Source organism: Euprymna scolopes, chromosome 12 (assembly GCF_053919585.1).
Source record: "Euprymna scolopes isolate OS-2025 chromosome 12, ASM5391958v1, whole genome shotgun sequence".
NCBI lineage: Eukaryota > Metazoa > Mollusca > Cephalopoda > Sepiida > Sepiolidae > Euprymna > Euprymna scolopes.
In genome coordinates, this window is record NC_136493.1 from 146,131,038 (window position 1) to 146,158,743 (window position 27,706).

The following is a 27,706-nucleotide window of genomic DNA, read 5'->3' on the forward strand; positions in this document are numbered from 1 at the left end:
AAAGAATGCATTTTTATTAAATAAAATGTAATATTATTATTTTCATCTTTTAGTGACAGTACCATCTTATGGTGTACCACAAACTGTAGGAACTCTTGTTTCAGGTAAGAATATGATTATCTGATTTGGAAGATCATTAATGTAGATCAGGAATAGATTTGGGCCCAGGATGGACCCCTGAGGAACTCCAGCATTAATACTGTGAGCTTCTGATTTTTGCACCTCAACTACTACTCTTATGAACCTATTAGAAAGAAATGATTTAATAATTAAGACATTTTCAACTATACCATAGCTAGAGATCTTGTGAAGTAAACCTTTATGCCATACCCTATCAAAGGCCTTAGATATGTCAAGAGACATTGCCCTAGAAAGGTTGCCTTTGTCGAGAGATTTGCTAATCCTATGAGATATAATTGTAAGCACATATGCTGTAGATGTAGCAGAACGGAAACCATATTCAGTGATTTTTAAGTACAAAATGTTTTTCTCTGCAATATTTTGTTTTGGTAATTGTTTTGATAAATCAGTTAAAATTCTAAACAAATGTGACAATTACAAACATCCTTGTGATATGCTGAGACAAGGACATTATCTACAATAATTCATTGGAATATTAAAACAATATATGGGCAAATGCTGAATGTAATGTATTTGGAAATATTCTTATGTGTTTCATATGATACAATTATTTAAGAGATTTCTTATTAAAAAGATAAATGAATTACATTTTTCTATGAACTAAAATTAAATGTTCTTCTAATCATTTAACAGAAAAGACAACAATTGGTGGGCCTAGTATTGCAGTATCTCAGCCAGGTAAGAATAATATCTTATCACAAAATACATACATGCAAGATTATTCTCTTGAGATTTTGGTTTGAAATAATATAACAGCTTAAACACTATTATATCCTTTGCACTTATGTATGTAAACTGCACTCGAGTGGGATTTATATAAGTAAAAATATTTCTAAAATATGACATATCTAATAATCATATTTTTATTTATAATTTTATTCACCTTCATTGAGACGTAAGGGTCTACTGTGAAAGGCCAGATCCATAGAAGTGTCCTAAGTAGGGAGTTGTGTAAAGAGATGTCTGGTCTTATTACATGTAATTTTCTGCATTTTAGCACAGTTGCAACTACAAGGAGTAGAGAGGGAATTCCAAAAACAAGTGGAAACATTCTAGCATCTGTTCACTTATACAGTGAAGGAGTGTGATTTTGTGGCTTGACAGGTTGATGTGGGGTGTTTATAATGACAGCCACAAGTGTAGCAAGTTCATAACATATTCTGATTAAGTACTTGTAATACAAGTATAGGGATGTGGGGATGGAGCAGAGGCTTGAGCTTGGAAGACAATGTGAAACCTAAGGTTAGAAACTCTTTTTGGAATCTGTCCAAGAAGAGACAAGTGGTATTTGCCCCATGTTAACAGTACTCCATGCCAAGGTGAATAGTGGCTTTATAGAGGTATAGAATACTCACAGATGTGAGACGTTCTCAAGCTTCATAGAGGTAGTTCACTTTCTTGTCAACAGACTTAACATCATCTTCTATGCATTTATTCCAAGTCATATTATTTGTGAACGTTAGATAGATGGGGTTGAATGTTGGAGTTTCAGAAAGAGTGATAGGAGTAGCAATTGTTGGTTGGAAAAGTTACTTATAATAATTAAAGGAAAGGAGATTTATCTTAGTAACATTACATTTGCCCATCACTTTCTGAGCACATTTCTTTCATTCCATTAGAGATTATTTACTATGAGTTCAGCCATTGATTAGATATGTGTGCATTCTAATTTGCTCTCAACAAGTCCTTCCTGCCTCCATCAACGTGACCACGGAATGTATGAATGTGGTCCACTTCCTCGGTCCAAAGATTCATGCGATTTCCAACGCATTAGTTGAGACAGACCTCTCGGCATTTGCATTGTCCAACTGGATGCTTGTCTTTTCAGTGGTTGGCTGACTGCTTGCAAATATTCTCTTGTGGTGTTTTCTCCCATGTCTGTAATATTATCTACAACAATTTTGTCATCTTGACTATGTTGACTCTTCTAGAGGGGGGTGGTTCAGGGCGAAACTGACTATTTCCTATCTTTGTTCCTGATTTTTGGCGACTACATTTTGCTACACTTTGTATATCTCCTTTCGGTATCTGTTTGCTGTCTTCCCAGTGTGTCCGTACATCCAATACTTTGTGGGTAGTAGGCTGACGATGTGTGTTTGCATATACCCAAGTCCCTCAAAAAGGAGGGGTTTTTTTTGTGATTATAATGGGGATCCTCGATTTGAGGATATCCCATAGAGTGCGCCTTATGTGCAGAACCAGTTTCCCCTGATTTCATGAAGACTACTTCTACTCATTCTATACACCGATCGGCATATACTAAGTAGCTTCAACCCCGTATGTCTGCAAAGTCAACAACTACTTCTTCGAATGGAAAGTCCAGTTACATTGGTAATATTTAGGGTTCTCTTGGCTGGGAAAGTGTTATTGTGTTGCAAATATGGCATTAGGACCTAGTTCGCCTGATGCTGACGTCCAGACCTGGCCAGAACGATTGTTGCCTTGCATTTGCCACCATGCCGTTTACTTATGTGCATCATAAAATGATTCCAACATCTCTGCCCTGAGTTGTCAATTCCATGCACCAACAAGAACGTGGTTTTGACTGTGGTGTCGATGATCTGGGTGGAGTCCTCATGTGAGGTGCCTGCAGGATATTGGGATGCACAGTAAGGTATTAAATTTAATTTTCCAGGATGGGGCTTTATCTTGAATCTGTACATCAGCATCCTCTCTTTGTAATTAAACAGGCGTTTTTGTTTTTTTTTAATATTTTCTAAGGCCTTGACTGAAAACATTTTTACCAGTGGTAAATGATCCAATGTTATCAATAAGTCCAGCCACCAAATTATAAATATTCAGCATCACTCTCGCTCATAGACAAGAGCTAAGGCTTCACGTGTTATTTGTGCATATCAAGATTCTGCCTCATTGATGAAATGAGTACCGGTCAGAATAATCTTTCAGTGACCTTTCCCGCACCCCATGTTCAGCTTGCTGAGACACCTGTAATGTTTTGGAAATAGAAAATAGGAAATCTGTGTTTTACTATAGTCAGTTACCAATACAATCTATATGATTCTTAGAGCAACGTCTCTGTCCAACTCTTCTTTAACTCTCTTCTTCCACTTGTGGGGGGACAGGTATCCATGTGTGTACACCTGGAGTAAATTTTCACCTGGAGTAAATTTGATATCTAGTTGTATAGCCTATATCGTATGCAGCCATTAATGAGAGCATGCGTTGAATGTGCCAAATTTAAAGAGGTCTAGCAACCACAGCTAAAGTTTGTGCCTGTTGACTTGTATAAGCTTGAAAAGTATAGCTTCTGGCTTTGTCGGAGCTGGTGCTCTGCAGGGGCATCCACAAGGTTCTATTTCCTTTGTCCTCGCAGAGCTATACTGTGATAACGATGCCGGGCAATCAGAAGACCATATACCCAAATCTTTTAACAGTTTATGACAGGTAGAAATCGAACGTGTAAACTGATACCTATACTGCTAGCCGTGTCTGTTTTGATCTCATGCTTATGCGTAATAGTAGGACTCTCTTGATGTCTAGCCGGTTATTAGTTATGCCTCTTATCTGGCCGGTGGTTGGTACCAAGTACTCATAAGGTAAGTAAAGGAGTCTCTGAATTTCAGGCCTGGTCAAACAAGTCTGTTTTTTTTTTTTTATCTGCAAATGCTTGAATTGAGTGCATGAGTGCATTTACAGGTTTTTCTCAGCACCAGTCCAAAGGTTGCATAAATTTTGGGCATCATTGTTATTTCTGCCCCTATTGAGCGAGATAGTTCCGTGGTGTCCCTCTGAAATCACTTCCCATTCCACTTCACATAAGGCACGTTTATTGACTTTGCATTGTTGATCTTGTGCGTCTATTAATTTTCAGAGGGCCGTTGGCAAACACAAACGATTCCTCACCTCTAAGCATCTTACTCAGAATCTCATTTTTATCTTCCACAATTTTCCAGCACACCTTCCTCTATGTGTCCGGTTATTTCACAGAACTGGAAAAACCTTCTGGCTTGTTGACTCCACCCACACCAAGTGTTAAGTCCTTCCCTATCCTGATTTTTGCCCCTCAACTACTACTCTTATGAACCTATTAGAAAGAAATGATTTAATAATTGAGAAGACATTTCCAGCTATACCATAGCTAGAGATCTTGTGAAGTAAACCTTTATGCCATACCCTATCAAAGGCCTTAGATATGTCAAGAGCACTTGCCCTAGAAAGGTTTCCTCTGTCAAGAGATTTGCTAATCCTATGAGATATAACTGTAAGCACATCTGCTGTAGATTTAGCAGAACGGAAACCATACTGAGAGATTTTAAAGTATAAAATGTTTTTCTCTGCAATATTTTGTTTTGGTAATTGTTTTGATAAATCAGTTAAAATTCTAAACAAATGTGACAATTACAAACATCCTTGTGATATGCTGAGACAAGGACATTATCTACAATAATTCATTGGAATATTAAAACAATATATGGGCAATTGCTGAATGTAATGTATTTGGAAATATTCTTATATGTGTTTCATATGATACAATTATTCAAGAGATTTCTTATTAAAAAGATAAACGAATTACATTTTTCTATGAACTAAAATTAAATGTTCTTCTAATCATTTAACAGAAAAGACAACAATTGGTGGGCCTAGTATTGCAGTATCTCAGCCAGGTAAGAATAGTGTCTTATCACAAAATACATACAAGCAAGATTATTCTCTTGAGATTTTGGTTTGAAATAATATAACAGCTTAAACACTATTATATCCTTTGCACTTATATATGTAAACTGTACTCGAGTGGGATTTATATAAGTAAAACTTTTTCTAAAATATGACATATCTAATAATCATATTTTTATTTATAATTTTATTCACCTTCATTGAGATGTAAGGGTCTACTGTGAAAGGCCAGATCCATAGAAGTGTCCTAAGAAGGGAGTTGTGTAAAGAGATGTCTGGTCTTATTACATGTAATTTTCTGCATTTTAGCACAGTTGCAACTACAAGGAGTAGAGAGGGAATTCCAAAAACAAGTGGAAACATTCTAGCATCTGTTCACTTATACAGTGAAGGAGTGTGATTTTGTGGCTTGACAGGTTGATTTGGGGTGTTTATAATGACAGCCACAAGTGTAGCAAGTTCATAACATATTCTGATTAAGTACTTGTAATACAAGTATAGGTATGTGGGGATGGAGCAGAGACTGGAGCTTGGCAGACAATGTGAAACCTAAGGGTAGAAACTCTTTTTGGAATCTGTCCAAGGAGAGACAAGTGGTATGTGCCCCATGTTAACAGTGCTCCATGCCAAGGTGAATAGTGGCTTTATAGAGGTATAGAATACTCACAGATGTGAGACGTTCTCAAGCTTCATAGAGATAGTTCACTTTCTTGTCAACAGACTTAACATCATCTTCTATGCATTTATTCCAAGTCATATTATTTGTGAACGTTAGATAGATGGGGTTGAATGTTGGAGTTTCAGAAAGAGTGATAGGAGTAGCAATTGTTGGTTGGAAAAGTTACTTATAATAATTAAAGGAAAGGAGATTTATCTTAGTAACATTACATTTGCCCATCACTTTCTGAGCACATTTCTTTCATTCCATTAGAGATTATTTACTATGAGTTCAGCCATTGCTTAGATATGTGTGCATTCTAATTTGCTCTCAACTTGAGAAAAGAGCCCATTGCAAAAATACTGTGACCTTTAAAGTTGGAGTAGCGTTTAAAACTCGATGTGCAACCAGTGCATGCACCATATGCTCGTAGGAGAGATAAGTCCTTCCTGCCTCCGACGAGTCAAAGGGGCATAACTGCGATCTCTATATGCCTCCACCAACCTGACCACAGAATGTATGAATGTAGTCCACTTTCTCGGTCCAAAAATTCATGCGTTTTCCCACGCATTAGTTGAGACAGACCTCTCAGCGTTTGCCTTGTATGACTGGATGCTTGTCTTTTCAATGGTTGGCTGACTGCTTGCAAATATTCTCTTGTGGTGTTTTCTCCCATATTTGTAATGTCATCTACAACAATTTTGTCATCTTGACTATGTCGTAGATCTAACTCCCGACCCTTGTTCATTGGTCCATATCAGGAGCCTGATACTGTGGTTGGTCCGGATTTGGAAAACATTAATTGTCCAGTTCCCATTGATTGTCATCAAATTGAAATATGTGTTTATGCTTGCAGAAAAATAACTTCAAATATTAGGCATCGTATGAAATTATTCATATAATTTATACATTGATTATAGATTTTTCCAAAGATTTTCTCTAAATTGTTCTGAAGTAAATGTGACATTTTTTGTGCAAAACCTGACTTCAATTATTTGATCATAGCATGTTATGCTAAATATTAAAAGGTAAATATTAGATCATTGCTGAATGTAATGCATTTGAACATATTTTTATATTTGATTGATATAGTACAATTATTTAAGACATTTTTATTAAAAAGGTAAAAAGAATGCATTTTTATTAAATAAAATGTAATATAACTATTTTCATCTTTTAGTGACAGTACCATCTTATGGTGTACCACAAACTGTAGGAACTCTTGTTTCAGGTAAGAATATGATTATCTGATTTGGAAGATCATTAATGTAGATCAGGAATAGAGTTGGGCCCAGGATGGACCCTTGAGGGACTCCAGCATTAATACTGTGAGCTTCTGATTTTTGCCCCTCAACTACTACTCTTATGAACCTATTAGAAAGAAATGATTTAATAATTAAGACATTTTCAACTATACCATAGCTAGAGATCTTGTGAAGTAAACCTTTATGCCATACCCTATCAAAGGCCTTAGATATGTCAAGAGCACTTGCCCTAGAAAGGTTGCCTTCGTCGAGAGATTTGCTAATCCTATGAGATATAATTGTAAGCACATATGCTGTAGATGTAGCAGAACGGAAACCATATTCAGTGATTTTTAAGTACAAAATGTTTTTCTCTGCAATATTTTGTTTTGGTAATTGTTTTGATAAATCAGTTAAAATTCTAAACAAATGTGACAACTACAAACATCCTTGTGATATGCTGAGACAAGGACATTATCTACAATAATTCATTGGAATATTAAAACAATATATGGGCAACTGCTGAATGTAATGTATTTGGAAATATTTTTATATGTGTGTCATATGATACAATTATTTAAGAGATTTCTTATTAAAAAGATAAATGAATTACATTTTTCTATGAACTAAAATTAAATGTTCTTCTAATCATTTAACAGAAAAGACAACAATTGGTGGGCCTAGTATTGCAGTATCTCAGCCAGGTAAGAATAATATCTTATCACAAAATACATACATGCAAGATTATTCTCTTGAGATTTTGGTTTGAAATAATATAACAGCTTAAACACTATTATATCCTTTGCACTTATGTATGTAAACTGCACTCGAGTGGGATTTATATAAGTAAAACTTTTTCTAAAATATGACATATCTAATAATCATATTTTTATTTATAATTTTATTCACCTTCATTGAGACGTAAGGGTCTACTGTGAAAGGCCAGATCCATAGAAGTGTCCTAAGTAGGTAGTCGTGTAAAGAGATGTCTGGTCTTATTACATGTAATTTTCTGCATTTTAGCACAGTTGCAAATACAAGGAGTAGAGAGGGAATTCCAAAAACAAGTGGAAACATTCTAGCATCTGTTCACTTATACAGTGAAGGAGTGTGATTTTGTGGCTTGACAGGTTGATGTGGGGTGTTTATAATGACAGCCACAAGTGTAGCAAGTTCATAACATATTCTGATTAAGTACTTGTAATACAAGTATAGGGATGTGGGGATGGAGCAGAGGCTGGAGCTTGGCAGACAATGTGAAACCTAAGGTTAGAAACTCTTTTTGGAATCTGTCCAAGGAGAGACAAGTGGTATTTGCCCCATGTTAACAGTACTCCATGCCAAGGTGAATAGTGGCTTTATAGAGGTATAGAATACTCACAGATGTGAGACGTTCTCAAGCTTCATAGAGGTAGTTCACTTTCTTGTCAACAGACTTAACATCATCTTCTATGCATTTATTCCAATTCATATTATTTGTGAATGTTAGATAGATGGGGTTGAAATGTTGGAGTTTCAGAAAGAGTGATAGGAGTAGCAATTGTTGGTTGGAAAAGTTACTTATAATAATTAAAGGAAAGGAGATTTATCTTAGTAACATTACATTTGTCCATCACTTTCTGAGCACATTTCATTCATTCCATTAGAGATTATTTACTATGAGTTCAGCTATTGCCTTAGATATGTGTGCATTCTAATTTGCTCTCAACTTGAGAAAAGAGCTTATTGCAAAAATACTCTGACCTTTAAAGTTGGAGCAGCGTTTAACACCCGATGTGCAACCAGTGCATGTACCTGTATATTTATATGCTCGTAGGAGAGATAATTCCTTCCTGCCTCCACCAACATGACCACGGAATGTATGAATGTGGTCCACTTCATCGGTCCAAAGATTCATGCGATTTCCAACGCATTAGTGGAGACAGACCTCTCGGCATTTGCATTGTCCAACTGGATGCTTGTCTTTTCAGTGGTTGGCTTACTGCTTGCAAATATTCTCTTGTGGTGTTTTCTCCCATGTCTGTAATATTATTTACAACAATTTTGTCATCTTGACTATGTTGACTCTTCTAGAGGTGGGTGGTTCAGGGCGAAACTGACTATTTCCTATCTTTGTTCCTGATTTTTGCCGACTACATTTTGCTACACTTTGTATATCTCCTTTCGGTATCTGTTTGCTGTCTTCACGGTGTCTCCATACATCCAGTACTTTATGGGTAGTAGGCTGACGATGTGTGTTTGCATATACCCAAGTCCCTCAAAAAGGAGGGGTTTTTTTTGTGATTATAATGGGGATCCTCGATTTGAGGATATCCCATAGAGTGCGCCTTATGTGCAGAACCAGTTTCCCCTGATTTCATGAAGACTACTTCTACTCATTCTATACACCGATCGGCATATACTAAGTAGCTTCAACCCCGTATGTCTGCAAAGTCAACAACTACTTCTTCGAATGGAAAGTCCAGTTACATTGGTAATATTAAGGGTTCTCTTGGCTGGGAAAGTGTTATTGTGTTGCAAATATGGCATTAGGACCTAGTTCGCCTGATGCTGACGTCCAGACCTGGCCAGAACGATTGTTGCCTTGCATTTGCCACCATGCCGTTTACTTATGTGCATCATAAAATGATTCCAACATCTCTGCCCTGAGTTGTCAATTCCATGCACCAACAAGAACGTGGTTTTGACTGTGGTGTCGATGATCTGGGTGGAGTCCTCATGTGAGGTGCCTGCAGGATATTGGGATGCACAGTAAGGTATTAAATTTAATTTTCCAGGATGGGGCTTTATCTTGAATCTGTACATCAGCATCCTCTCTTTGTAATTAAACAGGCGTTTTTGTTTTTTTTTAATATTTTCTAAGGCCTTGACTGAAAACATTTTTACCAGTGGTAAATGATCCAATGTTATCAATAAGTCCAGCCACCAAATTATAAATATTCAGCATCACTCTCGCTCATAGACAAGAGCTAAGGCTTCACGTGTTATTTGTGCATATCAAGATTCTGCCTCATTGATGAAATGAGTACCGGTCAGAATAATCTTTCAGTGACCTTTCCCGCACCCCATGTTCAGCTTGCTGAGACACCTGTAATGTTTTGGAAATAGAAAATAGGAAATCTGTGTTTTACTATAGTCAGTTACCAATACAGTCGGTCTGTTCATTTCAAACGTTCGAATGCCCTTTCCAAATTCTACCACTATTATCCTCTTTGATTCCTGAAATAGGACTTCCAGTGTATCATCCCACTAGAACTTCCTGTTCTTTGTTTTTAACAATTCACAGAAGGGTCCCATCACTTTTGCTTGTGAAAAAGCATATGATACTTGATTCAAAAGGCCAAACCAGGACCTGACACTGTCTTAGCAAATTTAAATTTGTCTGGGTTGAAAGAGTTGCCTTTTTCTGCACAGTGACTGATATACTCGATCGTATACCAAAATGAAGACTCATTAGAGTCATCCCATCGTTTATGCAATGGGTTTTTTAAATCATATTTACCGTCATGCTGTCAAACTGACCTGTGGAACCTTTGAGGAGCCCGAAAGTATCTGTACCAGCCCCACTCAGTGATCAATATCGTAGCATCCCATGAAGCTGGGGACAGCAGTATGCTGTGGTATCTATTCCACACATTCAGGGCCGTTTTAATATGTGTGCAGGTATAATGGACACTTGGTCAAACTAAGATGATGTATAGAGCATCTCCCTCACGGTGGCATTGTTCAGTTTCTGCAAGTCTATCATTCGCCTCGGGAACTGTCTTACTATGGTGTCACAACTATACTTGAACACCACGTAGTGGGGTGCCTACTGATACCAACTATATGATTCTTAGAGCAACGTCTCTGTCCAACTCTTCTTTAACTCTCTTCTCCCACTTGTGGGGGACAGGTATCCATGTGTGTACAGCTGTCGGCTTTGCACATGGAGACCTGGAGTAAATTTGATGTCTAGTTGTATAGCCTATATCGTATGCAGTCATTAATGAGGGCATGCGTTGAATGTGCAAAATTTAAAGAGATCAAGCAATCACAGCTAAAGTTTGTGCCTGTTGACTTGTATAAGCTTGAAAGGTATAGCTTCTGGCTTTGTCGGAGCTGGTGCCCTGCAGGGGCACCCACAAGGTTCTATTTCCTTTGACCTCGCAGAGCTATACTGTGATAACGATGTCGGGCAATCAGAAGACCATATACCCAAATCTTTTAACAGTTTCTGACAGGTAGAAACTGAACGTGTAAACTGATACATATACTGCTAGCCGTGTCTGTTTTGATCTCATCCTTATGCGTAAAAATAGGACTCTCTTGATGTGTAGCCGGTTATCCCTCTGAAATCTTTACTTTACTTTACTCATGTGTCCGGTTATTTCGCAGAACTGGAAAAACCTTCTGGCTTGTTGACTCCACCCACACCGGGTGTAAAGCCCTTCCCTATCCTCTGCAGGGTCGATATGTCACAAGGCCGTCTTGGTCTTCAGTATCAGCCGTTTCTGGTTTGATTTTTGCACTTGGGACGAAGCAAGGAAAATATGGAACCGTGAAGGTGGGGTGTTGATTCCTGTGATGCTTTCAGACAAACCAACCAGTTAAATTTCAGTTCCAGAGTGACGAGCGAAACTGCTTCTGCCAATATCTTATTCTAGTATTTCAAATTTGCTAGCTCAGCAACTAATTGCTTACAAACTATGCCTCCTGAGAAGTCTACTTCTTGTCAACATGCTTCATAATTAATCTACCTTGATCACATAAACGAGAAAGAAAGTGTGTTATCAACTCACCAATTTCTTGTGTCATCGAGCCAAATTTGTTCACGTGTACTACCTTGTGTTATCTTTTAACTGTTATCAATTGTATACTTCATAAAAAATTTAAAAAGAACCCTTCATACAATGGTTCTGGATATGACCTAAAACTATATCCGATGGTGAGGCCCCACCTTACGGGCCTTGGGGTGTGTGGAGCCACCCTTTAATTGCCATTACTCCCAGGTCCACTCTGACCCAGAGTGGTAGTACCTGTTAGGGTCCCAACTATGGGTTAAATAGAATCCGACTCAAAAAAACAAATATTCTCCTATAAAATCGTTCCTCAAAATAGATTCGACATTAAATAACCTGAAAAAGGTTGATAAGCCGTAAAACAAAAACAACCAACCAACAATATGAAAGGAGAGAATTTAATTGAGTGTTTTTAGAAATGTTACATGTGTAATGTTGTACACAATATGAAAGGAAAGAACAAGAAAAGTAATAAGAAATCAATACATTATGCTCTCAAATACAAGAAAACATGGTGCTAGGGTTGTAAATAGAGAAATAAGTGAATGTTGACAGATTATATTATGATGTTTTCTTTTCATATAAGCATACTATTTAAATTGAAAAATTCTCATCAAAAGACATTAATTGTCCAGTTCCCATTGATTGTCATCAACTTGAAATATGTGTTTATGCTTGCAGAAAAATAACTTCAAATATTAGGCATAGTATGAAATTATTCATATAATTTATACATTGATTATAGATTTTTCCAAAGATTTTCTCTAAATAGTTCTGAAGTAAATGTGACATTTTTTTGTGTAAAACCTGACTTCAATTATTTGATCATAGCATGTTATGCTAAATATTAAAAGGCAAATATTAGATCATTGCTGAGTGAAATGCATTTGAAAATATTTTTATATTTGTTTGATATAGTACAATTATTTAAGACATTTTTATTAAAAAGGTAAAAAGAATGCATTTTTATTAAATAAAATGTTCCTCAAAATAACTAGATTCGACATTAAATAACCTGAAAAAGCTTGATAAGCCGTAAACCAAAAACAACCAACCAACAATATGAAAGGAGAGAACAAGAAAAGTAATAAGAAATCAATACATTATGCTCCCAAATTTAATATTATTACATTTTCACCCCAAACAAGGCAAATTGCCACTTTGGTGTAGGGGGCTACTATCAGGGGAAACAACTCCTGGGGTACTATGTAGGGATTTGGGCAGCAAGGTGTCGGTTCACGTTACACTTGAACTTCTGCACGTCAGTACTGTTGGGGAAGCAGGGACCTGGAATGGAATTCCAGAGTCTTGCGGTTCTGGGGAAGAAACTATTGGAGTAAAAAGATCTTTTACATCTAGGGATCTCTACAGTGTGGGGGTGGGATCTAGTAGCCTGTCGGGTTTGTCGAGGGTGCTCGCGTCATGGGGGCACAAGTGATTGCAGTTCGTCAGAGCATTCACCACTAAAATACTTGTAGAAAAGGCAGAGGGATGCAACATTTCGTCGATGGGACAGAGGCTGAAGCTTAGATGCCAGTTCAGGGCCTATCAGGTTTGCGACTCTCTTTTGAACCTTGTCAAGGAGCTAGAGACTAGTAGCAGATGCACCAGCCCAGATGTGGCAGCAATACTCCATACATGGGCGAATGGTGGCCTTATAGAGGTACAGGATACTTTCGGGTGTTAGTAGTTTTCTAGCACGGTAGAGAGAGCCCACCTTTCTTGCAGCGGCCCTGGCAATGCCTTCAATGTAATTGTTCCAACTCATGTTTCCTGTGAACGTTAGGCCAAGGAGTTTGAAAGATGGACTCTCAGATAAAGAGTCGTTGGCCATTGCTATGGGTGGTAGAGAGGGTTTCTTGTAATTACATGGTGCTAGGGTTGTAAATAGAGAAATTCTTTTCTTCTAGAGGTGGGCGGTGCAGGGCGAAACTGACTATTTCCCATTTTTGTTCCTTATTTTTGCTGACTACATTTTGCTACACTTTCATATCTCAACAGCAAGGGAGATTTGCCTGTCTCCTTTCTGACTATTATCTTTGTCTACTACATTTTGCTATATTTCATATCTCCTTTCTGTATTCGTCTTGCTGTCTTCACGGTGCCTCTGTATGCCCATTACTTTGTGGGTAGTAGGCTAACGATGTGTGTTTGCATATACCCTAGTCTCTCTAAAAGGAATTGTTTTTTTTTTTATTCGAATGGGGATCCTCCATTTGAGGATATCCCATTAAGGGCGCCTTATGTTCAGAACCAGTTTCCCCATGATGACATCAAGCCTACTTCTACTCATTCTATACACCGATCGGTAGCTTCAACCCCGTATGTCTGCATGAAATGGGAACCGGTCAGAATAATTCTTCAGTGACCTTTCCCGCACCCTATCTTCAGCTTGCTGTGACATCTTTAATGTTTTTAAAATAAGGAGCTCGATAGTATCTGTACCAGCCCCACTCAGCAATCAATATCATAGCATCCCATGCAGCTGGGGACAGCGGTATGCTGTGGTATCCATTCCACACGTTCAGGGTCGTTTTTGCATGTTTGCAGGTATAATGGACACTTGGTCAAACTAGGATGATGTATAGTGCGTCTCCTTCATGGTGGCATCGTTCAGTTTCTGTAAGTCTATCACTCGCCTCGGGAGCTGTCTTTCTATGGTGTCACAACTATACTTGAACACCAAGTGGTGGGGGTTCCTACTGGTACCAGCTGTATGATTCTTAGAGCAACGTCTCTGTCCAACTCTTCTTTAACTCTCTTCTTCCACTTGTGGGAGGACAGGTATCCATGTCGGTACACCTGGAGTAAATTTTCACCTGGAGTCAATTTGATATCTAGTTGTATAGCCTATATCATATGCAGTCATTAATGAGAGCATGTGTTGAATGTGCTAAATTTAAAGAGGTCTAGCAACCACTGCTAAAATTTCTGCCTGTTGACATCTATAAGCTTGAAAGGTATAGCTCCTGGCTTTGCCAAAGATGGTGCTCTACAGGGGCATCCACAAGGTTCTATTTCCTTTGTCCTCGCAGAGCTGTTCTGTGATAACGATGCCGGGCAATCAGAAGACCATATACTAAAATATTTTAACAGTTTATGACAGGTAGAAACCGAACATGTTACATATACTGCTAGCCGTGTCTGTTTGATCTCATCCTTATGCGTAATAGTAGGACTCTCTAGATGTCTAGCCGGTTATTAGTTATGCCTCTTATCTGGCCGGTGGTTGGTACAAAGTACTCATAAGGTAAGTAAAGGAGTCTCTGAATTTCAGGCCTGGTCAAACAAGTCTCTTTTTTTTTTTTTTTATCTGCAAATGCTTGAATTGAGTGCATGAGTGAATTTACAGGTTTTCTCAGCACCAGTCCAAAGGTTGCATAAATTTTGGGCATCATTGTTATTTCTGCCCCTATTGAGCGAGATAGTTCCGTGGTGTCCCTCTGAAATCACTTCCCATTCCACTTCACATAAGGCACGTTTATTGACTTTGCATTGTTATTCTTGCGTGTCTATTAATTTTCAGAGGGCCGTTGGCAAACACAAACGATTCCTTACCTCTAAGCATCTTACTCAGAATCTCATTTTTATCTCCCACAATTTTCCAGCACACTTTCCTCATGTGTCCGGTTATTTCACAGAACTGGAAAAACCTTCTGGCTTGTTGACTCCACCCACACCAGGTGTAAAGCCCTTCCTTATCCTCTGCAGGGTCGATATGTCACAAGGCCGTCTTGGTCTTCAGTATCAGCCGTTTCTGGTTTAATTTTTGCACTTGGGACGAAGCAAGGAAAATATGGAACCGTGCAGGTGGGGTGTTGATTCGTGTGATGCTTTCTGACAAACCAACCAGTTAAATTTCAGTTCCAGAGTGACGAGCGAAACTGCTTCTGCCAATATCTTATTCTAGTATTTCAAATTAGCTAGCTCAGCAATTAATTGCTTACAAACTATGTCTCCTGAGAAGTCTACTTCTTGTCAACATGCTTCATCATTACATTTAACCTTAAATGCAAAAAATCTACCTTGATCACATAAACGAGAAAGAAAGTGTGTTATCAACTCACCAATTTTTTGTGTCATCGAGCCAAATTTGTTCACGTGTACTACCTTGTGTTATCTTTTCACTATTACCAATTGTATACTGTTCATAGTGCTATTTAGATTTGGATAAGAGTTTAATACCTAACATGCCACTGGTTCACGTACCTGTATGTTTATATGCCTTAAGGAGAGATAATTCCTACCTGCACCCAATAAGTCCAAGGGGCATAACTGCCATCTCTACATAACTATCATTTTGTATTCCTTATGTAAAAGAAAATAACCCAGCATTGTACAAGTGTCAAACATAATAACTGTATTGATATGTATTCTTTATATGGTAAACACTACAAATTGTTTACTCACATTTGTTATTTAATTGAGTGTTTTTAGAAATGTTACATGTGTAATGTTGTACACAATATGAAAGGAGAGAAGAGGAAAAATAATAAGAAATCAATACATTATGCTCCCAAATACAAGAAAACATGGTGCTAGGGTTGTAAATAGAGAAATAAGTGAATGTTACTTATTTTGTTTTATGTTTCTCTGAGAGTCTATGCAGTAACTATCAGAAGTGAAGTAGGGGCACAGTTTGCTAGGAAGGCATGTTTCTTTGAGGAACTATCAGTCTATTTTTAAGAAAGAGGGTAAGATTTCATCCTAAATGTTGCACATGGGTGAAACGAGTTAACAGAGATTAATGTACAAGAACTCTTTCTCTAACATTGTCAAGAGATAAATCAAAGGGAGATAACTTAGATAATTCTGAGCCAACAGCTTTTTATTTCTGTAAAAGTTTGTTTTAGAAAGAGTTTTGGTGTCTTGCAAGTTACACTCCTTATTTGATCCTGGCATGTTATGCTAAATATTAAAAGGTAAATATTAGATCATTGCTGAATGTAATGCATTTGAAAATATTTTTATATTTGATTGATATAGTACAATTATTTAAGACATTTTTATTAAAAAGGTACAAAGAATGCATTTTTATTAAATACAATGTAATATTATTATTTTCATCTTTTAGTGACAGTACCATCTTATGGTGTACCACAAACTGTAGGAACTCTTGTTTCAGGTAAGAATATGATTATCTGATTTGGAAGATCATTAATGTAGATCAGGAATAGAGTTGGGCCCAGGATGGACCCCTGAGGGACTCCAGCATTAATACTGTGAGCTTCTGATTTTTGCCCCTCAACTACTACTCTTATGAACCTATTAGAAAGAAATGATTTAATAATTAAGACATTTCCAGCTATACCATAGCTAGAGATCTTGTGAAGTAAACCTTTATGCCATACCCTATCAAAGGCCTTAGATATGTCAAGAGCACTTGCCCTAGAAAGGTTGCCTTCGTCGAGAGATTTGCTAATCCTATGAGATATAACTGTAAGCACATATGCTGTAGATGTAGCAGAACGGAAACCATATTCAGTGATTTTTAAGTACAAAATGTTTTTCTCTGCAATATTTTGTTTTGGTAATTGTTTTGATAAATCAGTTAAAATTCTAAACAAATGTGACAATTACAAACATCCTTGTGATATGCTGAGACAAGGACATTATCTACAATAATTCATTGGAATATTAAAACAATATATGGGCAAATGCTGAATGTAATGTATTTGGAAATATTCTTATGTGTTTCATATGATACAATTATTTAAGAGATTTCTTATTAAAAAGATAAATGAATTACATTTTTCTATGAACTAAAATTAAATGTTCTTCTAATCATTTAACAGAAAAGACAACAATTGGTGGGCCTAGTATTGCAGTATCTCAGCCAGGTAAGAATAATATCTTATCACAAAATACATACATGCAAGATTATTCTCTTGAGATTTTGGTTTGAAATAATATAACAGCTTAAACACTATTATATCCTTTGCACTTATATATGTAAACTGTACTCGAGTGGGATTTATATAAGCAAAAATATTTCTAAAATATGACATATCTAATAATCATATTTTTATTTATAATTCTATTCACCTTCATTGAGACGTAAGGGTCTACTGTGAAAGGCCAGATCCATAGAAGTGTCCTAAGTAGGTAGTCGTGTAAAGAGATGTCTGGTCTTATTACATGTAATTTTCTGCATTTTAGCACAGTTGCAAATACAAGGAGTAGAGAGGGAATCCCCAAAACAAGTGGAAACATTCTAGAATCTGTTCACTTATACAGCGAAGGAGTGTGATTTTGTGGCTTGACAGGTTGATTTGGGTTGTTTACATTGACAAGATCAAGGGTAGCAAGTTCATAACATATTCTGATTAAGTACTTGTAATACAAGTATAGAGATGTGGAGATGGAGCAGAGGCTTGAGCTTGGAAGACAATGTGAAACCTAAGGGTAGAAACTCTTTTTGGAATCTAACCAAGGAGAGACAAGTGGTATTTGCCCCATGTTTACAGTACTCCATGCCAAGGTGAATAGTGGCTTTATAGAGGTATAGAATACTCACAGATGTGAGACGTTCTCAAGCTTCATAGAGATAGTTCACTTTCTTGTCAACAGACTTAACATCATCTTCTATGCATTTATTCCAAGTCATATTATTTGTGAACGTTAGATAGATGGGGTTGAATGTTGGAGTTTCAGAAAGAGTGATAGGAGTAGCAATTGTTGGTTGGAAAAGTTACTTATAATAATTAAAGGAAAGGAGATTTATCTTAGTAACATTACATTTGCCCATCACTTTCTGAGCACATTTCTTTCATTCCATTAGAGATTATTTACTATGAGTTCAGCCATTGCTTAGATATGTGTGCATTCTAATTTGCTCTCAACTTGAGAAAAGAGCCCATTGCAAAAATACTGTGACCTTTAAAGTTGGAGTAGCGTTTAAAACTCGATGTGCAACCAGTGCATGCACCATATGCTCGTAGGAGAGATAAGTCCTTCCTGCCTCCGACGAGTCAAAGGGGCATAACTGCGATCTCTATATGCCTCCACCAACCTGACCACAGAATGTATGAATGTAGTCCACTTTCTCGGTCCAAAAATTCATGCGTTTTCCCACGCATTAGTTGAGACAGACCTCTCAGCGTTTGCCTTGTATGACTGGATGCTTGTCTTTTCAATGGTTGGCTGACTGCTTGCAAATATTCTCTTGTGGTGTTTTCTCCCATATTTGTAATGTCATCTACAACAATTTTGTCATCTTGACTATGACGTAGATCTAACTCCCGACCCTTGTTCATTGGTCCATATCAGGAGCCTGATACTGTGGTTGGTCCGGATTTGGAAGACATTAATTGTCCAGTTCCCATTGATTGTCATCAAGTTGAAATATGTGTTTATGCTTGCAGAAAAATAACTTCAAATATTAGGCATCGTATGAAATTATTCATATAATTTATACATTGATTATAGATTTTTCCAAAGATTTTCTCTAAATAGTTCTGAAGTAAATGTGACATTTTTTTGTGTAAAACCTGACTTCAATTATTTGATCATAGCATGTTATGCTAAATATTAAAAGGCAAATATTAGATCATTGCTGAATGTAATGCATTTGAAAATATTTTTATATTTGATTGATATAGTACAATTATTTAAGACATTTTTATTAAAAAGGTAAAAAGAATGCATTTTTATTAAGTGGCATTGTTCAGTTTCTGTAAGTCTATCATTCGCCTCGGGAACTGTCTTTCTATGGTGTCACAACCATACTTGAACACCACGTAGTGGGGTGCCTACTTGTACAATCTATATGATTCTTAGAGCAACGTCTCTGCCCAACTCTTTTTAACTCTCTTCTTCCACTTGTGGGGGGACAGGTATCCATGTGTGTACACCTGGAGTAAATTTGATATCAAGTTGTATAGCCTATATCGTATGCAGCCATTAATGAGCACATGCGTTGAATGTGCAAAATTTAAAGAGGTCTAGCAACCACAGCTAAAGTTTTTGCCTGTTGACTTGTATAAGCTTGAAAGGTATAGCTTCTGGCTTTGTCGGAGCTGGTGCTCTGCAGGGGCATCCACAAGGTTCTATTTCCTTTGTCCTCGCAGAGCTATACTGTGATAACGATGCCGGGCAATCAGAAGACCATATACCCAAATCTTTTAACAGTTTCTGACAGGTAGAAATCCAACGTGTAAACTAATAGATATACTGCTAGCCGTGTCTGTTTTGATCTCATCCTTATGCGTAATAGTAGGACTCTCTTGATGTCTAGTCGGTTATTAGTTATGCCTCTTATTTGGCCGGTGGTTGGTACAAAGTACTCATAAGGTAAGTAAAGGAGTCTCTGAATTTCAGGCCTGGTCAAACAAGTCTGTTTTTTTTCTTTTTTTATCTGCAAATGCTTGAATTGAGTTCATGAGTGCATTTACAGGTTTTCTCAGCACCAGTCCAAAGGTTGCATAAATTTTGGGCATCATTGTTATTTCTGCCCCTATTGAGCGAGATAGTTCCGTGGTGTCCCTCTGAAATCACTTCCCATTCCACTTCACATAAGGCACGTTTATTGACTTTGCATTGTTGATCTTGTGCGTCTATTAATTTTCAGAGGGCCGTTGCAAATATAAACGATTCCTCACCTCTAAGCATCTTACTCAGAATCTCATTTTTATCTTCCACAATTTTCCAGCACACCTTCCTCATGTTTCCGGTTATTTCGCAGAACTGGAAAAACCTTCTGGCTTGTTGACTCCACCCACACCGAGTGTAAAGTCCTTCCCTATCCTCTGCAGGGTCGATATGTCACAAGGCCGTCTTGGTCTTCAGTATCAGCCGTTTCTGGTTTGATTTTTGCACTTGGGACGAAGCAAGGAAAATATGGAACCGTGAAGGTGGGGTGTTGATTCGTGTGATGCTTTCAGACAAACCAACCAGTTAAATTTCAGTTCCAGAGTGACGAGCGAAACTGCTTCTGCCAATATCTTATTCTAGTATTTCAAATTAGCTAGCTCAACAACTAATTGCTTACAAACTATGTCTCCTGAGAAGTCTACTTCTTGTCAACATGCTTCATCATTACATTTAACCTTAAATGCAGAAAATCTGCCTTGATCACATAAACGAGAAAGAAAGTGTGTCATCAACTCACCAATTTCTTGTGTCATCGAGCCAAATTTGTTCACGTGTACTACCTTGTGTTATCTTTTAACTGTTATCAATTGTATACTTCATAAAAAATTTAAAAAGAACCCTTCATACAATGGTTCTGGATATGACCTAAAACTATATCCGATGGTGAGGCCCCACCTTACGGGCCTTGGGGTGTGTGGAGCCACCCTTTAATTGCCATTACTCCCAGGTCCACTCTGACCCAGAGTGGTAGTACCTGTTAGGGTCCCAACTATGGGTTAAATAGAATCCGACTCAAAAAAACAAATATTCTCCTATAAAATCGTTCCTCAAAATAGATTCGACATTAAATAACCTGAAAAAGCTTGATAAGCCATAAAACAAAAACAACCAACCAACAATATGAAAGGAGAGAATTTAATTGAGTGTTTTTAGAAATGTTACATGTGTAATGTTGTACACAATATGAAAGGAAAGAACAAGAAAAGTAATAAGAAATCAATACATTATGCTCTCAAATACAAGAAAACATGGTGCTAGGGTTGTAAATAGAGAAATAAGTGAATGTTACTTATTTTGTTTTATGTTTCTCTGAGAGTCTATGCAGTAACTATCAGAAGTGAAGTAGGGGCACAGTTTGCTAGGAAGGCATGTTTCTTTGAGGAACTATCAGTCTATTTTTAAGAAAGAGGGTAAGATTTCATCCTAAATGTTGCACATGGGTGAAACGAGTTAACAGAGATTAATGTAGAAGAACTCTTTCTCTAACATTGTCAAGAGATAAATCAAAGGGAGATAACTTAGATAATTCTGAGCCAACAGCTTTTTATTTCTGTAAAAGTTTGTTTTAGAAAGAGTTTTGGTGTCTTGCAAGTTACACTCCTGAACAAATATGACAACTATAAACAATCTTGTGATAAACATTGTTGGCAAACAGTTCCATTGGGAAATTATTCATAAAATCACAGAAAAAATAATTTTGGATTTATATAATAATAGAAACATGTGTTGTATTGCTGGCTTGACAGATTATATTATGATGTTTTCTTTTCATATAAGCATACTATTTAAATTGAAAAATTCTCATCAAAAGACATTAATTGTCCAGTTCCCATTGATTGTCATCAAGTTGAAATATGTGTTTATGCTTGCAGAAAAATAACTTCAAATATTAGGCATAGTATGAAATTATTCATATAATTTATACATTGATTATAGATTTTTCCAAAGATTTTCTCTAAATAGTTCTGAAGTAAATGTGATATTTTTTGTGTAAAACCTGACTTCAATTATTTGATCCTAGCATGTTATGCTAAATATTAAAAGGTAAATATTAGATCATTGCTGAATGTAATGCATTTGAAAATATTTTTATATTTGATTGATATAGTACAATTATTTAAGACATTTTTATTAAAAAGGTAAAAAGAATGCATTTTTATTAAATAAAATGTAATATTATTATTTTCATCTTTTAGTGACAGTACCATCTTATGGTGTACCAAAAACTGTAGGAACTCTTGTTTCAGGTAAGAATATGATTATCTGATTTGGAAGATCATTAATGTAGATCAGGAATAGAGTTGGGCCCAGGATGGACCCTTGAGGGACTCCAGCATTAATACTGTGAGCTTCTGATTTTTGCCCCTCAACTACTACTCTTATGAACCTATTAGAAAGAAATGATTTAATAATTAAGACATTTTCAACTATACCATAGCTAGAGATCTTGTGAAGTAAACCTTTATGCCATACCCTATCAAAGGCCTTAGATATGTCAAGAGCACTTGCCCTAGAAAGGTTGCCTTCGTCGAGAGATTTGCTAATCCTATGAGATATAATTGTAAGCACATATGCTGTAGATGTAGCAGAACGGAAACCATATTCAGTGATTTTTAAGTACAAAATGTTTTTCTCTGCAATATTTTGTTTTGGTAATTGTTTTGATAAATCAGTTAAAATTCTAAACAAATGTGACAACTACAAACATCCTTGTGATATGCTGAGACAAGGACATTATCTACAATAATTCATTGGAATATTAAAACAATATATGGGCAACTGCTGAATGTAATGTATTTGGAAATATTCTTATATGTGCTTGATATGATACAATTATTTAAGAGATTTCTTATTAAAAAGATAAATGAATTACATTTTTCTATGAACTAAAATTAAATGTTCTTCTAATCATTTAACAGAAAAGACAACAATTGGTGGGCCTAGTATTGCAGTATCTCAGCCAGGTAAGAATAATATCTTATCACAAAATACATACATGCAAGATTATTCTCTTGAGATTTTGGTTTGAAATAATATAACAGCTTAAACACTATTATATCCTTTGCACTTATGTATGTAAACTGCACTCGAGTGGGATTTATATAAGTAAAAATATTTCTAAAATATGACATATCTAATAATCATATTTTTATTTATAATTTTATTCACCTTCATTGAGACGTAAGGGTCTACTGTGAAAGGCCAGATCCATAGAAGTGTCCTAAGTAGGGAGTCGTGTAAAGAGATGTCTGGTCTTATTACATGTAATTTTCTGCATTTTAGCACAGTTGCAAATACAAGGAGTAGAGAGGGAATTCCAAAAACAAGTGGAAACATTCTAGAATCTGTTCACTTATACAGCGAAGGAGTGTGATTTTGTGGCTTGACAGGTTGATTTGGGGTGTTTACATTGACAAGATCAAGGGTAGCAAGTTCATAACATATTCTGATTAAGTACTTGTAATACAACTATAGAGATGTGGAGATGGAGCAGAGGCTTGAGCTTGGAAGACAATGTGAAACCTAAGGTTAGAAACTCTTTTTGGAATCTGTCCAAGGAGAGACAAGTGGTATTTGCCCCATGTTAACAGTACTCCATGCCAAGGTGAATAGTGGCTTTATAGAGGTATAGAATACTCACAGATGTGAGACGTTCTCAAGCTTCATAGAGGTAGTTCACTTTCTTGTCAACAGACTTAACATCATCTTCTATGCATTTATTCCAATTCATATTATTTGTGAATGTTAGATAGATGGGGTTGAAATGTTGGAGTTTCAGAAAGAGTGATAGGAGTAGCAATTGTTGGTTGGAAAGGTTACTTATAATAATTAAAGGAAAGGAGATTTATCTTAGTAACATTACATTTGTCCATCACTTTCTGAGCACATTTCATTCATTCCATTAGAGATTATTTACTATGAGTTCAGCCATTGCCTTAGATATGTGTGCATTCTAATTTGCTCTCAACTTGAGAAAAGAGCTTATTGCAAAAATACTCTGACCTTTAAAGTTGGAGCAGCGTTTAACACCCGATGTGCAACCAGTGCATGTACCTGTATATTGATATGCTCGTAGGAGAGATAATTCCTTCCTGCCTCCACCAACATGACCACGGAATGTATGAATGTGGTCCACTTCCTCGGTCCAAAGATTCATGCGATTTCCAACGCATTAGTGGAGACAGACCTCTCGGCATTTGCATTGTCCAACTGGATGCTTGTCTTTTCAGTGGTTGGCTGACTGCTTGCAAATATTCTCTTGTGGTGTTTTCTCCCATGTCTGTAATATTATTTACAACAATTTTGTCATCTTGACTATGTTGACTCTTCTAGAGGTGGGTGGTTCAGGGCGAAACTGACTATTTCCTATCTTTGTTCCTGATTTTTGCCGACTACATTTTGCTACACTTTGTATATCTCCTTTCGGTATCTGTTTGCTGTCTTCACGGTGTCTCCGTACATCCAATACTTTGTGGGTAGTAGGCTGACGATGTGTGTTTGCATATACCCAAGTCCCTCAAAAAGGAGGGGTTTTTTTTGTGATTATAATGGGGATCCTCGATTTGAGGATATCCCATTGAGTGCACCTTATGTGCAGAACCAGTTTCCCCTGATTTCATGAAGACTACTTCTACTCATTCTATACACCGATCGGCATATACTAAGTAGCTTCAACCCCGTATGTCTGCAAAGTCAACAACTACTTCTTCGAATGGAAAGTCCGGTTACATTGGTAATATTAAGGGTTCTCTTGGCTGGGAAAATGTTATTGTGTTGCAAATATGGCATTAGGACCTAGTTCGCCTGATGCTGACGTCAAGACTTGGCCAGAACGATTGTTGCCTTGCATTTGCCACCATGCCGTTTACTTATGTGCATCATAAAATGATTCCAACATCTCTGCCCTGAGTTGTCAATTCCATGCACCAACAAGAACGTGGTTTTGACTGTGGTGTCGATGATCTGGGTGGAGTCCTCATGTGAGGTGCCTGCAGGATATTGGGATGCACAGTAAGGTATTAAATTTAATTTTCCAGGATGGGGCTTTATCTTGAATCTGTACATCAGCATCCTCTCTTTGTAATTAAACAGGCGTTTTTGTTTTTTTTTAATATTTTCTAAGGCCTTGACTGAAAACATTTTTACCAGTGGTAAATGATCCAATGTTATCAATAAGTCCAGCCACCAAATTATAAATATTCAGCATCACTCTCGCTCATAGACTTCACGTGTTATTTGTGCATATCAAGGCTAAGGCTTCACGTGTTATTTGTGCATATCAAGATTCTGCCTCATTGATGAAATGAGTACCGGTCAGAATAATCTTTCAGTGACCTTTCCCGCACCCCATGTTCAGCTTGCTGAGACACCTGTAATGTTTTGGAAATAGAAAATAGGAAATCTGTGTTTTACTATAGTCAGTTACCAATACAGTCGGTCTGTTCATTTCAAACGTTCGAATGCCCTTTCCAAATTCTACCACTATTATCCTCTTTGATTCCTGAAATAGGACTTCCAGTGTATCATCCCACTAGAACTTCCTGTTCTTTGTTTTTAACAATTCACAGAAGGGTCCCATCACTTTTGCTTGTGAAAAAGCATATGATACTTGATTCAAAAGGCCAAACCAGGACCTGACACTGTCTTAGCAAATTTAAATTTGTCTGGGTTGAAAGAGTTGCCTTTTTCTGCACAGTGACTGATATACTCGATCGTATACCAAAATGAAGACTCATTAGAGTCATCCCATCGTTTATGCAATGGGTTTTTTAAATCATATTTACCGTCATGCTGTCAAACTGACCTGTGGGACCTTTGAGGAGCCCGAAAGTATCTGTACCAGCCCCACTCAGTGATCAATATCGTAGCATCCCATGAAGCTGGGGACAGCAGTATGCTGTGGTATCTATTCCACACATTCAGGGCCGTTTTAATATGTGTGCAGGTATAATGGACACTTGGTCAAACTAAGATGATGTATAGAGCATCTCCCTCACGGTGGCATTGTTCAGTTTCTGCAAGTCTATCATTCGCCTCGGGAACTGTCTTACTATGGTGTCACAACTATACTTGAACACCACGTAGTGGGGTGCCTACTGATACCAACTATATGATTCTTAGAGCAACGTCTCTGTCCAACTCTTCTTTAACTCTCTTCTCCCACTTGTGGGGGACAGGTATCCATGTGTGTACAGCTGTCGGCTTTGCACATGGAGACCTGGAGTAAATTTGATGTCTAGTTGTATAGCCTATATCGTATGCAGTCATTAATGAGGGCATGCGTTGAATGTGCAAAATTTAAAGAGATCAAGCAATCACAGCTAAAGTTTGTGCCTGTTGACTTGTATAAGCTTGAAAGGTATAGCTTCTGGCTTTGTCGGAGCTGGTGCTCTGCAGGGGCACCCACAAGGTTCTATTTCCTTTGACCTCGCAGAGCTATACTGTGATAACGATGTCGGGCAATCAGAAGACCATATACCCAAATCTTTTAACAGTTTCTGACAGGTAGAAACTGAACGTGTAAACTGATACATATACTGCTAGCCGTGTCTGTTTTGATCTCATCCTTATGCGTAAAAATAGGACTCTCTTGATGTGTAGCCAGTTATCCCTCTGAAATCTTTACTTTACTTTACTCATGTGTCCGGTTATTTCACAGAACTGGAAAAACCTTCTGGCTTGTTGACTCCACCCACACCGGGTGTAAAGCCCTTCCCTATCCTCTGCAGGGTCGATATGTCACAAGGCCGTCTTGGTCTTCAGTATCAGCCGTTTCTGGTTTGATTTTTGCACTTGGGACGAAGCAAGGAAAATATGAAACCGTGAAGGTGGGGTGTTGATTCGTGTGATGCTTTCAGACAAACCAACCAGTTAAATTTCAGTTCCAGAGTGACGAGCGAAACTGCTTCTGCCAATATCTTATTCTAGTATTTCAAATTAGCTAGCTCAGCAACTAATTGCTTACAAACTATGTCTCCTGAGAAGTCTACTTCTTGTCAACATGCTTCATCATTACATTTAACCTTAAATGCAAAAAATCTACCTTGATCACATAAACGAGAAAGAAAGTGTGTCATCAACTCACCAATTTCTTGTGTCATCGAGCCAAATTTGTTCACGTGTACTCCCTTGTGTTATCTTTTAACTGTTATCAATTGTATACTTTATAAAAAATTTAAAAAGAACCCTTTATACAATGGTTCTGGATATGACCTAAAACTATATCCGATCGTGAGGCCCCACCTTGCGGGCCTTGGGGTGTGTGGAGCCACCCTGAAATTGCCATTGCTCCCAGGTCCACTCTGACCCAGAGTGGTAGTACCTGTTAGGGTCCTAACTATGGGTTAAATAGAATCCGACTCAAAAAAACAAATATTCTCCTATAAAATCGTTCCTCAAAATAGATTCGACATTAAATAACCTGAAAAAGGTTGATAAGCCGTAAAACAAAAACAACCAACCAACAATATGAAAGGAAAGAACAAGAAAAGTAATAAGAAATCAATACATTATGCTCCCAAATTTTTTATTATTACATTTTCACCCCAAACAAGGCAAATTGCCACTTTGGTGTAGGGGGCTACTATCAGGGGCAACAACTACTGGGGTACTATGTAGGGATTTGGGCAGCAAGGTGTCGGTTCATGTTATACTTGAACTTCTGCACGTCAGTACTGTTGGGGAAGCAGGGACCTGGAATGGAATTCCAGAGTCTTGCGGTTCTGGGGAAGAAACTATTGGAGTAAAAAGATCTTTTACATCTAGGGATCTCTACAGTGTGGGGGTGGGATCTAGTAGCCTGTCGGGTTTGTTGAGGGTGCACACATCGTGGGGGCACAAGTGCTTGCAGTTCGTCAGAGCATTCACCACTAAAA

The 27,706-nt window shown here is 37.3% G+C and overlaps 1 protein-coding gene across 1 annotated transcript in view; it reads left to right on the forward strand.

Annotated features, from left to right (window-relative positions):
- The window catches only part of LOC145291527 (uncharacterized), a 1,250,821-nt gene that overhangs the window by 803,124 nt on the left and 419,991 nt on the right, over positions 1-27,706 (forward strand). The window contains exons 76-84 of the mRNA XM_080137518.1: positions 54-104; positions 775-819; positions 4,722-4,766; positions 6,615-6,665; positions 7,338-7,382; positions 16,534-16,584; positions 17,255-17,299; positions 22,028-22,078; positions 22,751-22,795. Of these exons, the coding sequence (XP_079993644.1) occupies positions 54-104; positions 775-819; positions 4,722-4,766; positions 6,615-6,665; positions 7,338-7,382; positions 16,534-16,584; positions 17,255-17,299; positions 22,028-22,078; positions 22,751-22,795 (429 nt within the window). The remainder of the gene's footprint in view (positions 1-53; positions 105-774; positions 820-4,721; positions 4,767-6,614; positions 6,666-7,337; positions 7,383-16,533; positions 16,585-17,254; positions 17,300-22,027; positions 22,079-22,750; positions 22,796-27,706) is intronic.